General features: G+C 41.2%; 1 protein-coding gene across 5 annotated transcripts in view; it reads left to right on the top strand.

The window, feature by feature from the left end:
• Positions 1–13,245, top strand: part of PRIM2 (DNA primase subunit 2) — a 304,068-nt gene that overhangs the window by 246,900 nt on the left and 43,923 nt on the right. For all 5 annotated transcript variants that reach the window (XM_069564045.1, XM_069564046.1, XM_069564043.1 and 2 more), the window contains one exon: positions 6,618–6,744. In XM_069564045.1, the coding sequence (XP_069420146.1) occupies positions 6,618–6,744 (127 nt within the window). The remainder of the gene's footprint in view (positions 1–6,617; positions 6,745–13,245) is intronic.

The following is a 13,245-nucleotide window of genomic DNA, read 5'->3' as shown; positions in this document are numbered from 1 at the left end:
TTATGTATTCTGCCCATTTGGATTGGATTGTTTTTTAAAAAATATTGATGGAGAATATATTCAATACAGAGCTAATTCTGTGCTTGATGGTACACCAAGTGCTTTATTCAGATGAGCTATTAGCTAATTGTCATACCAACCCTGTGACTGAAATGTTACGCCTTTGTTTTTATATACTATGTAAGGGAATTGTTACAAAGAAGTTGAGTCACTTGTCCAAGGTCACACAGTTAACACATAGTAGAGGCGGATTTCAATTCAAGGCTGTCTTAACTATTAATCTTCAGTCTCCAAGCCTCCTTCATTGTGTTGTTGGGTTAGAATGTGTGATGTTTCAGTGATCTCTCAAAGAGTTAAACTGTGGCTAAAGTTAAGAGTTAAAGAGAAGTACTTGGAATCTGTAGGTGAACGATAACAAGATTAGTTTTATAGATAATTGAGTAATTTAGTAACTAAGCATTTAATGGGGGCGCTGTGTATTAAATGCTTGTGGCATGTGTTCTGGTTATGAACACTGCAAGCAAAGCTTTAGAGAAGTGGCAGGAGGAGCGAGAATCAACAGGTCACCAGCTGCAGGAGAGCTGGTGAGAATGGGTGTCACGGTGAGCCCATGGTGGCTTCACGCCCTTCCCCAGGGCAGCTCTGTTTCTACACGTGGCTCTGCTGCTGAGCTGTGCCTTCCTGGTAGCTTCTGGGGGCCCTCTGGTGAGGTGTGGGACCCTGGATCTGGGCAGTGAAGGACCAGCCTCTGTAGTTGGTAGACCCACCCTCTGTGTGTTTCTCAATGTGTAAACCAGAGTTCCAGATTCTTGTGAGTAGGAAATAACCCAGAAAAAGGGATCGACTATGTCTTTGTTAGAATTGCCCTATCTTTACCCTCTTCTCTGCGCGTGTATTTATGGTTGTTTTGCCTCCCTTAGGTCAAGATTTTCCTTTTTGAATATAAATCTCTCTCTGAAGAATACTTGGTTTTCAACTATTGTCACTTAACTGTGCAAGGCAGGTGTTGACGTCCTACCAGTAGGAATAATACTTGGTCTGGGGGCTTCTAAGGAAGACCATGCATGACTCTTGACACTTAGAGGTTTATATATACTTACGGCTTCTGAGTAGATTTGGGTGTGAATACTATAAAAAATATAATGAAATGCAGTCTCTGTGCTGTGGGTGGAGCTGGGATAGGAGGCAGACTTGTGAGGGACTCTGAAATAGACCAATATGAGAGGATTAAGATGCACCTGCTTTATTGCATTTCTTGAATTCCATTGGTGACCTAGTGGCTCTGAAAATAACTTGTTGCTAACTTGGGCAGAAATGCAGATTGCAGTGCCGCAGCTGGAATGGTAGGACTGATTTGGAAGGGTGCCGGCTTCTGCTTGACCACCTTCAGGCTGTTGATTTTCTGGTGTTTCCTATTGCTGGCTGGGGTTGGTTGGAGAAGCCACGACAGAAAAGAGTGCTTCCACCTGGTTCTCACGCCCCTTCTGATATAAGTACTTAGAGACATTCCTTTGAGTTGTGGATGTGGACACCTGAAAAGTATTCCCTGATACATCACCTAATAAATGTACCTTCTGCACAATATTTCAAGAGTTTGCCAGTTTGAAAACTAAAGAAGACAATTTGTATGATAAATATGTGAATAGCCTGAAAGCTTAGTAAGGTCCAAATTTAGATATACATACACATAAATGCTAAATAAATTGGAAGGAAAAGGGAGAGGGAAGAGACTAACATTAGCTTTTTTCCTTAGAGAGAGTAGCTTTTCATTAAACAGAATGGTTGACTGAAAAGTTCTTTCAGTGTTTTCTGATGAACGTAGAGAAATCTTACGTCTAATTAAATTCACTTCATACCTAAAAGTTTGCATAAAGAGATTGATTATAGTTAAATGCTTATGACTAACAAAACAAACAGAAGTTGTCCATAAAAGATGTTTGCTGGAACTTTTAACATTCTTGTTTTCACCACTGAAATGTAATGATAATTTGAAAGATTTTTTTATTTCTTGAAAGTTTTCTTTCAGTTGAAATGCCATTTGTTTTCCTGGCTGTAGATTGCTTGTGGGCACATCAGTAGTTATGAAACCATAAGCTACTGGTTGCAGAAAATTACAGCAGTCTTTTTCTTTCTTTTAAAGTAGAAATTGATAAACTGATTTTAAAGTTTATAAGGAAAAGCAAGGACATAAAATAGCCAAAATAATATTGAAAAAGAACAAAACAAGAGGACTTACATTACCTGAAACTGTGACATGCTTTAAAGATGTAACGAGGACAGTATGGCATTAGCAAAAGAATGGACCTATAGAGCAATGGACTACAGAATGAAGCAGGACAAAGGCTAATAGAGTTTCACCAAGAGAACACACTGGTCATAGCAAACACCCTCTTCCAACAACACAAGAGAAGACTGTACACATGGACATCACCAGGTGGTCGACACCGAAATCAGATTGATTATATTCTTTGCAGCCAAAGATGGAAAAGCTCTACTCTATATAGTCAGCAAAAACAAGACAGGGAGCTGACTGTGGCTCAAATCATGAACTCCTTATTGCCAAATTCAGACTGAAATTGAAGAAAGTGGGGAAAACCACTAGACCATTCAGGTATGACCAAAATCAGATAGGTTATGATTACACAGTGGAAGTGAGAAATAGATTTAAGGGACTAGATCTGAAGAGTGCCTGATGAACTATGGACAGAGGTTCGTGACATTGTACAGGAGACAGGGATCAAGACCATCCCCAAGAAAAATAAATGAAAAAAGCAAAATGTCTGAGGAGGCCTTACAAATAGCTGTGAAAAGAAGAGAAGCGAAAAACGAAGGAGAGAAAGAACGATATACCCGTTTGAATGCAGAGTTCCAAAGAATAGCAAGGAGAGATAAGAAAGCCTTCCTTAGCGATCAGTGCAAAGAAATGGAGGAAAACAATAGAATAGGAAAGAATAGAGTTGTCTTTAAGAAAATTAGAGGTACCAAGGAAACATTTCATGCAAAAATGGCCTCGATAAAGGACAGAAATGGTATGGACCTAACAGAAGCAGAAATTAAGAAGAGGTGGCAAGAATACACAGAAGAACTGTACAAAAAAGATCTTCACGACCCAGATAATCACGATGGTGTGATCGCTCACCTAGAGCCAGACATCCTGGAATGTGAAGTCAAGTGGGCCTAGGAAGCATCACTACGAACAAAGCTAGGGGAGGTGATGGAATTCCAGTTGAGCTATTTCAAATGCTGAAAGATGATGCTGTGAAAGTGCTGCACTCAATATGCCAGCAAATTTGGAAAACTCAACAGTGGCCACAGGACTGGAAAAGGTCAGTTTTCATTCCAATCCCAAAGAAAGGCAATACCAAAGAATGCTCAAACTACTGCACTGTTGCACTCATCTCACATGCTAGTAGTTCAGTTCAGTTGCTCAGTCATATCCGACTCTTTGTGACTCCGTGAATTGTAGCACGCCAGGCCTCCCTGTCCATCATCAACTCCCAGAGTTCACTCAAGCTCATATCCATCGAGTCAGTGATGCCATCCAGCCATCTCATCCTCTGTCGTCCCCTTCTCCTCTTGCCCCCAATCCCTCCCAGCCTCAGAGTCTTTTCCAGTGAGTCAGCTCTTCGCATGAGGTGGCCAAAATATTGGAATTTCAGCTTTAGCATCAGTCCTTCCATAGAACACGCTAATAGAGTATTGCTCAAAATTCTCCAAGCCAGGCTCCAGCAATACATGAACCGTGAACTTCCAGATGTTCAAACTAGTTTTAGAAAAGACAGAGGAACCAGAGATCAAATTGCCAACGTCTAATGGATCATGGAAAAAGCAAGAGAGTTCTAGAAAAACATCTATTTTTGCTTTATTGACTATACCAAATCCTACACCATGTGGATCACAATAAACTGTGGAAAATTCTGAAAGAGAATACCAGACCACCTGACCTGCCTCTTGAGAAATCTGTATGCAGGTTGGGAAGCAACAGTTAGAAGTGGACATGGAACAACAGACTGGTTCCAAATAGGAAAAGGAGTATGTCAAGGTTGTATAGTGTCACTCTGCTTATTTAACTTCTATGCAGAGTCCATCATGAGAAACACTGGGCTGGAAGAAGCACAAGCTGGAATCAAGATTGCTGGGAGAAATATCAATAACCTCAGATATGCAGATGACACCACCCTTATGGCAGAAACTGAACAAGAACTAAAGAGCCTCTTGATGAAGGTGAAAGAGGAGAGTAAGAAAGTTGGCTTAAAGCTCAACATTCAGAAAATGAAGATCATGGCATCTGATCCCATCACTTCATGGGAAATAGATGGGGAAACAGTGGAAATAGTGGCTGACTTTATTTTTCTGGGCTCCAAAATCACTGCAGATGGTGATTGCAAGCCATGAAATTAAAAGACGCTTACTCCTTGAAAGTCATGAGCAACCTAGACAGCATATTAAAAAGCAGAGACATAGTTTGTCAACAAAGGTCTGTCTAGTCGAGGCTGTGGTTTTTCCAGTGATCATGTATGAATGTGAGAGTTAGATTATAAAGAAAGCTGAGCACCGAAGAATTGATGCATTTGAACTGTGCTGTTGGAGAAGACTCTTGAGATCCCTTGGACTGCAGGGAGATCCAACCAGTCCATCCTAAAGGAGATCAGTCCTGGGTGTTCATTGGAAGGACTGATGTTGAAGCTGAAACTCCAATACTTTGGCCACTTGATGCGATGAGCTGACTCAATTTAAAAGACCCTGATGCTGGGCGGGATTGGGGGCAGGAGGAGAAGGGGACGACAGAGGATGAGATTGCTGGATGGCATCACCGACTTGATCGACATGAGTTTGGGTAAACTCTGGAAGTTCGTGATGGACAGGGAGGCCTGGTGTGCTGCGATTCATGGGGTCGCAAAGAGTTGGACATGACTGAGTGACTGAATTGAACTTATAGAGCAATGGAATAAATTACCTTCAATAAATGGTGTTGGAAAATGTGTTTTCCAGTTCACTCGGGGGTACCAGATATACTATCCCATAATACGCTACTTTGGCATGTTGACCAAAAAAAAAAGCAATGTGAGAGTTGTGAGTTAAGTTTTATTTGGGGCAAAATGAGGACTATAGCCCAGGAGGCAGCATCACAGATACCTCTCAGAAAGTGCCCTGAAGGGGTAGCAGGGAGGTCAGTGTATTTGTGATTTTTGGGAAGGGGGGGGTACCCAAAATCAATCACATGTTTATTGCAGAAGGCTTCTGCTAGTCTTGTGAGCCTTACTGCTCATTACAAGGAACAGACATCGCCATGAAGGATTTTAGTGCCTTCATAGGTACAGGAGATTCAAGCATTAGGCTCATAAAATCTTATCCTGAAAATATCTAACTCTCTGAAGACCTCCTCTGCCATTTTTTCCCAGAACACAGAGTGTCTCACTCCTAATCTCCAAGCTGAACTCCTTTCAGGGGGGTTTTGAAGTTCAACAGCTGAAGCAGCTCATAATTGGATCCTTGTAGAGGTGGAAGGCAAATGCCAATTTGTAGGTGGCACCATTTTTGTGAAGCTGTAGAACGTCTAAAGCCATGATGACAGAAGTGAGACCAGCGGATGCTTCTGGGCGTGTGGGTTGGGGAAGATGCTGTAAAGGGGCTTGAGGGAGCTCTGTGAATGATGGAAACATGCCATTTCTTGATGGTGGCGTGTGTTACATCAAACTGGAGACTTGATATTTACGCATGTCACTCAATGTAGATCATAGCCTCAAAATTACAAATGTAACTTCTAAACAGCAAGGTCCTACTGTATAGCACAGGGAACTATTTTCAATGTCTTATAATCTATACTGGAAAATAATCTGAAAAAGAATATAAGTATGTATATGCGTAGTTGAATCACTTTGCCGTGCACCAGAAACTAACACAATGTTGTATCAGCTGTATACCTCAATGAAAAGAAATCTCATCCATAGAAACCCACAGTATTTTCTCATCTCTTGATTCTTTTTCCTATGCTCTTTAAAGTGTAGGACAGCTTAGACCCACTATACTGAGCCTTTCAATAGATATGAGTTCCTTTTTATCTCACCCATGCAAAGTCCTTCCTGTGTAGTTACCTTCCTTGTTGAACATGAGTCGGGAATTCCTGGCTGGAGACAGTCACAGTATTCTTTCATTCTTGAAGCATTTGCTGACGGCTTGCTTTTGTGTAGTGAAAGTGCAGGGGAGGCATTAATTATATCTCAAGGCCGTTCAGAAGTAGAGTAGGCAAGATGTGGGAATTCAGGGAAGACTAGCATAAGGTGGATAGAGAAGAAGATTGACATCGCGCATGATCTTTGGAATCAAGCCAAGAAAAGGTAAATCGATTATTCTTCTCAGGAAAGAATTATCCTAATCTTTAAACATATAAACATTAACTGTCTTTAACCTGATAAATTTATTTCCTTTAAGTTTTGCACCTTTAAAAACCTATAAAGGACCCAAATGTTGTGTCTGATATAGATGTACATCTGCCATGAATGCTGATTTTATTTTAGAAAGTGTTACTTTGTGTGCTTTGATTCTGGCTGGCACTGCTGACACCATCAGTTCAATGCTGGCTTAATTTGTCTCTTCTCTGTTTTTCCTCCAATCAGTTTGATAAAGGCTACTCTTACAACATCCGTCACAGCTACGGAAAGGAAGGCAAGAGGACAGACTACACACCTTACAGCTGCATGAAGATCATCCTCACCAATACACCGGGCCAAGGGGATTATCACGGTAAGTGCTTTCTCTGACATGTCTGTAATGCACAGAAACCCAGGAGCTCTGTGGGGAATAGTGCAGGAGACTTTGCATTACTAAAGGGAGCGGGTTTGGGGCTTCCTGTCAGTCATCAGGACAAGCCAGAGGTCCACTGGCTGTTATAGTTTGTTTTGTTACTGAGCCGGGCCAGTAAGAGAACGTGGTCCCGCTGTGTTCCGCTTTGTGCTGAGCCAGGCTCTTCAGGCTTCCAGCTTCTTCACTTGCTGTTCTCTTTCTTATGCATGAGGCTTAGACAGCTAATCAAAGCTTTTTAAATTTGAGTGCCTCAAATTTTAGAAGGGTAGATTCATTAATTTTCTATCTGATTAACAAACAAAGGCTAAGTGAGGGATTTAACAAGTCATGATTTCACATATCTATCAATTTGCCTAAGTTGTAGGTTAAAAAAAAGTTATACCAACCTAGATAGCATATTCAAAAGCAGAGACATTACTTTGCCAGCAAAGGTCCGTCTAGTCAAGGCTATGGTTTTTCCAGTAGTCATGTATGGATGTGAGAGTTGGACTGTGAAGAAAGCTGAGCGCCGAAGAATTGATGCTTTTGAACTGTGGTGTTGTAGAAGACTCTTGAAAGTCCCTTGGACTGCAAGGAGATCCAACCAATCCATTCTGAAGGAGATCAGCCTTGGGTATTCTTTGGAAGGAATGATGCTGAAGCTGAAACTCCAGTACTTTGTCTACCTCATGCAAAGAGTTGACTCATTGGAAGATTCTGATGCTGGGAGGGATTGGAGGCAGGAGGAAAAGTGGACGACAGAGGATGTGATGGCTGGATGGCATCACCAACTTGATGGACATGAGTTTGAGTGAACTCCGGGAGTTGGTGATGGACAGGGATGCCTGGCGTGCTGCAATTTATGGGGTTGCAAAGAGTCGGACACGACTGAGCGACTGAACTAAACTGAACTGAATTTACTTGGCCAAGTGCAGCTCTCGAAGAGAGGGTTCTGTCTGTTTCCAGGTCCTCAGTGCATTGCTTATTTACTTCAGTTTCAGCTCAGTCTCTCAGTTGTGTCCGAATCTTTGTGATCTCATGGACTGTAGCACGTCAGGCTTCCTTGTCTTTCACCAACTTCTAGAGCTTACTCAAACTCATGTCTATGAGTTGGTAATGCCATCCCACCATCTCATCCTCTGTCATCCCATTTGCCTCCTGCCTTCCATCTTTCCCAGCATCAGGGTCTTTTCCAATGAGTCAGCTCTTCGCATGAGTTGGCCAAAGTATTGGAGTTTGAGCTTCAATATCAGTCCTTCCAATGAACGTCCAGGACTGATCTCCTTTAGGATGGACTGGTTGGATCTCCTTGCAGTCCAAGGGGCTCTCAAGAGTCTTCTGCAGCACCACAGTTAAAAAGTATCAATTCTTTGGCACTCAGCTTTCTTCACAGTCCAACTCTCACATCGATACATGACCACTGGAAAAACCATAGCCTTGACTAGATGGACGTTTATTGGCAAAGTAATGTTTCTACTTTTTAATGTGCTATCTATGTTAGATATAAATTTTCTTCCAAGGAGTAAGAGTGTTTTAATTTCATGGCTGCAGTCACCATCTGCAGTGATTTTGGAGCCCCCCAAAATAAAGTCTGACACTAGCTTTCTTTATAGTCCAACCTTCACATCAGTACATGACTGCTGGAAAAACCATAGCTTTGACTAGATTGACCTTTGTTGGCAAAGTAATGTCTCTGCTTTTTTAACAGGCTCTCTAGGTCATTGCTTTTCTTCCAAGGAACAAGAGTCTTTTAATTTCATGGCTGCAACACCATCTGCAGTGACCCTGGAGCCCCAAAAAATAAAGTCTCTCAGTTTCCATCGTTTCCCCATCTGTGTGCCATGACATGGTGGGACCGCATGCCATGGTCTTAGTTTCCTGAATGTTGAGTTTTAAGCCAACTTTTTCACTCTCCTCTTTCACTTTCATCAAGAGGCTCTTTCGTTTTTCTTCACTTTCTGCCATAAGGGTGGTGTCACCTGCGTATCTGTGGTTATTGATATTTCTCCTGGCAAACTTGATTCAAGCTTGTGCTTCATTCAGCCCTGTGTTTCTCATGATGTACTCTGCATATAAGTTAAATAAGCAGGGTGACAATACAGAGTACTTCTTTCCTGACTCCTTGATGTACTCCATTCCCAATTTGGAACCAGTCTGTTGTTCCATGTCCAGTTCTAAGTGTTGCTTCCTGACCTGCATGCAGATTTCTCAGGAGGCAGATAAGGTGGTCTGGTATTCCCATCCCTTTAAGAATTTTCCACAGTTTATTGTGATCCACACAGTCAAAGGCTCTGGTAGTCAATAAAGCAGAAAGAGATGTTTTTCTAGAACTCTCTTGCTTTTTCCATGATCCAGCAGTTGTTGGCAATTTGATCTCTGGTTCCTCAGCCTTTTCTAAATCCAGCTTGAACATCTGGAAATTCTTAGTTCGCATACTCTTGAAGCCTGGCTTGGAGAATTTTCAGCATTACTTATCCTAGCATGTGAGACAAGTACAATTGTAAGGTAGTTTGAGCATTCTTTGGCATTGCCTTTCTTTGGGATTGGACTAAAAACTGACTTTTTCCAGTCCTGTGGCCACTGCTGAGTTTTCCAAATTTGCTGGCATATTGAGTGCAGCACTTTCACAGCATCATCTTTCAGGATTTGAAATAGGTCAACTGGAATTCTATCACCTCCAATAACTTTGTTCATAGAGATGCTTCCTAAGGCCCACTCGACTTCGCACTCCAGGATGCCTGGGTCTAGGTGGTTTACCACACCATCGTGGTTATCTGGGTCATGAATATCTTTTCTGTATAGTTCTTCTGTGTATTCTTGCCACCTCTTCTTAATATCTTCTGCTTCTGTTAGGTCCATATTTTTTCTGTGCTTTATTGAGCCCATCTTTGCATGAAATGTTCCCTTGGTATCTCTAATTTTCTTGAAGAGATCTTTAATCTTTCCCATTCTTGTTTTCCTCTATTTTTTTGCACTGATTACTGAGAAAGACTTTCTTATCTCTCCTTGCTATTCTTTGGAACTGTGCATCAAATGGGAGTATCTTTCCTCCTCTCCTTTGCCCTTCATTTGTCTTCTTTTTACAGATATTTGTAAGTCCTCCTCAGACAACCATTTTTCCTTTTTAATTTCTTTTTCTTGGGCATGATCTTGATCACTGCCTCCTGTACAATGACACGAACCCCCGTCCATAGTTCTTCAGGCACTCTGTCTATCAGATGTAATCCCTTGAATCTGTTTGTCACTTCTACTGTATAATTGTAACAGATTTGATTTTGGTCATATCCGAATGGTCTAGTGCTTTTCCCTACTTTATTCAATTTAAGTCTGAATTTTGCCATAAGGAGTTCATTATCTGAGCCACAGTCAGCTCCCAGTCATGTGTTTGCTCACTGTATAGCACTTCTCCATCTATGGTTTCAAAGAATATAGTCAGTCTGATTTTGGTGCTGTCCATCTGGTGATGTCCATGTGCAGAGTCTTCTCTTGTGTTGTTGGAAGAGAGTGTTTGCTATGGCCAGTGTGTTCTCTTGGCAAAACTCTATTAGCCTTTGCCCTGCTTCATTCTGTATTCCAAGGCCAAATTTGCCTTTTACTCCATGTATCTCTTGACTTTGTACTTCTTTTCTGGTCCCCTATAATGAAAAGGACATCTTTTTTGGGTGTTAGTTCTAGAAGATCTTGTAGGTCTTCATAGAACCGTTCAGCTTCAGCTTCTTCAGCATCACCAGTTGGAGCATAGACTTGAATTACTGAAATAGTGATTTTGGACATTTGTTACCTTAAAAGCAGGATATTGTGTTTCTTCTTTCTGTTGTTTTATCTAATTTATTCCTATCCATTCTCCTTTTTAAAATTTTGTTTTTAGTTTAAACTCAGTCAGCTAGAAAATAACACACAGCTGACTCTTAAACAGCAAGGGTATGAACTCCAAGGGTCCATCTCGCATGTGGATTTTTTTCCAACAAATATATTCAGTAGTATAAGATCTGAGGTTGGTTGTGTATGAGGATGTGGAATCTTGGGTATGGAAGCCCAGCCAATGGACTTGGGTACCTGCAAACTGTAGTATCCTGGGGGGGTCCTAGAACCAGTCCCCACAGATGCTGAGGGCTCGCTGTACTTAGCAAACATATAGGAAGCTCATATTGTTTATTAGATATACTGATCTATTCTCTTTTTTTAAAGTGAATAATCTTTGTTTTTTTTTGAGCAGTTTTTGGTCCACAGCAATACTGAGCAAGAGATAGAGTTCTTAGGTGAACTCTGCCCTCCATGTGCTTAGCAGTCCCCATGTTGACATGGCCTGCGGCAGAGCTTGTCCCTGTGAGCTGAAATCGTGCTGTCTGCAACTGTCGGGTGTAGCTGGTTGTGGGTATCATTTCTGTCTCTGGTGAGTGCTAAGGCGCTCTCCTGTGTTGTTGACTCTCCTGCAGAACCCGTCCAGCTTGATAGAGGTGTGGAGGCTGCCAGCAGTGGGGCCAGGGCTGCTCTTTGTGGTTCTGTCTGGCGTTTCCTTGTGTGTCTTGCTACTCTGTCGTTAGTGCATGAGCTTTACAGATGGCGGTGTCTTCTTGGGGTGTTCACCCTTCATTGTTATGTAAAGACCCTTTTTATCCTACCTAAACCCTGTGCCCTGAGGTCTACTCTGTCTGAAAGTAATATATACTCCCATTTGCTTTGGTTTGTGGTCGCATGGTGTATCTTTCTCTTCCATTCCTTCCAATCCACGTGTGTCTCTAAAGTGGCTTTCTTATATACAACGTACAGTTGGGTCTTGATTTTGATCCACTCTGACAGTATGCTTTTAATGGGTGACCATGGAGAAGGAAATGGCATCCCACTCCAGTATTCTTGCCAGGAGACTCTCGTGGACAGAGGAGCCTGGTGGGCTGCTGTCCAAAGGGTTGCACAAAGTTGGACACGACTGACATGACTTACTATGCATGCATGCATTGGAGAAGAAAACGGCAACCCACTCCAGTGTTCTTGCCTGGAGAATCCCAGGGACGGGAGCCTGGGGGGCTGCCGTGTACGGGGTCGCACAGAGTTGAACATGACTGAAGCGACTTAGCAGCAGTAGCAGCATCACCTTTAAAGTAAAGATTGATCTCGTGGGGTTAATGCAGCTGTATTTGTTACTGTTTTTTATTTGTTGTCCTTTTTCTTTGTTTCTGTTTTTGTCTTCCATACTTTTTCTGCCTTTTGTGATTTTAACTGAGCATTTTATATGATTCCATTTTTTTTCTTTTTAACATATCTATTATACTTATTTTATTACTTTCTAAATTGGTTTTACTTTTAAGGAGTTTTCATATATATGTCTCTTTTTGGGTCACCATGTCAGGCACAAGTAATGCAAGTGCCTTATAATAACAATGTTTCTACTTCCCTTGTATCCTTCTGTCATTCATTTCATTTATAATAAGAGTATATAAACACATGCAGATAGGTTCATAAACCTGCATAATAGAATACATTGTTCCCATTACTTTGAACAAACTTTTATTTGTTAGGTTAGTTATGAGTAAGAAAAGCAAAGGTTTATATATTACCTTTCCTGTTCTTTGATGTTCAGATTTTCCTTGGGTAGATCTGAATTTCTGGTTTATATCATTTTACTTGTCTTTGAAGAACTTCTTTTAACGTTTCTTGCCCTGGAGATCTGGAAACATATTACCTCAATTTTTGTTTGTCAGAGAAACTCCTTATTTCTCTGTCTCTTTTGAAGGAGAATTTTGTAGGGTACACAGTTCTGAGTTTGAGGAAGTTTTTTCTCTACACAGTTTAACTGTTTCACTCCACTCCCTTCTTGCATAGTTTCTGAGGATAAGTTCAATAAAAGTTTTTTCTTTGTGGGTAAGATGTTTCTCCTTTAGCTTCTTTTAAGATTTTCCTTTGTCACTGATTTTCTAAACTATTAATATACTATACTATACTATAATCATATAATGTAATGTAATATGCCTCACTATCTTCTATTGGCGTTTATCCTGCTTGGGCTTGGTGTTCTCTGAGCTTCCTGGGTCTGTGGTTTGGTATCTAACATTAATTTGGGGGAAATTCTCTGTCATTATTGCTTCTGTTCCTTTTTCTCTCCTCCTCCTGGGATTCCAGTTGTCGTATGTGACAGCTTTGTTATTCAGTTCTTGGCTATTTTGGTCTTGTTCTTTTTTCCCCCAATCTTTTTTGTTTTTTTTGCTTTTGGAAATTTCTATTGTCGTATCCTGAAGCATAGAGTTTGTTTCCTCAGCTGTGTCTGCTAATAAGTCCAACAAAGGCACTCTTCGTTTCTGTTAGTGTTTTGATTCCTGATGCCTCGCTGTTTCGTTCTTCTTTAGAATTTCCATCTGTCTGCTTATGTTATACATCTGTGCGTGCATGTTGTCTACTTTTTCCAGCAGAGCCCTCGGCATGTTGATCATACTTAATTTAAAGTTTCAGTCTGACAATGCCAACACA

The sequence above is a fragment of the Ovis canadensis genome, chromosome 20, assembly GCF_042477335.2.
Source record: "Ovis canadensis isolate MfBH-ARS-UI-01 breed Bighorn chromosome 20, ARS-UI_OviCan_v2, whole genome shotgun sequence".
Taxonomy (NCBI): Eukaryota; Metazoa; Chordata; class Mammalia; order Artiodactyla; family Bovidae; genus Ovis; species Ovis canadensis.
This window is presented reverse-complemented; position numbering and strand designations above follow the sequence as displayed.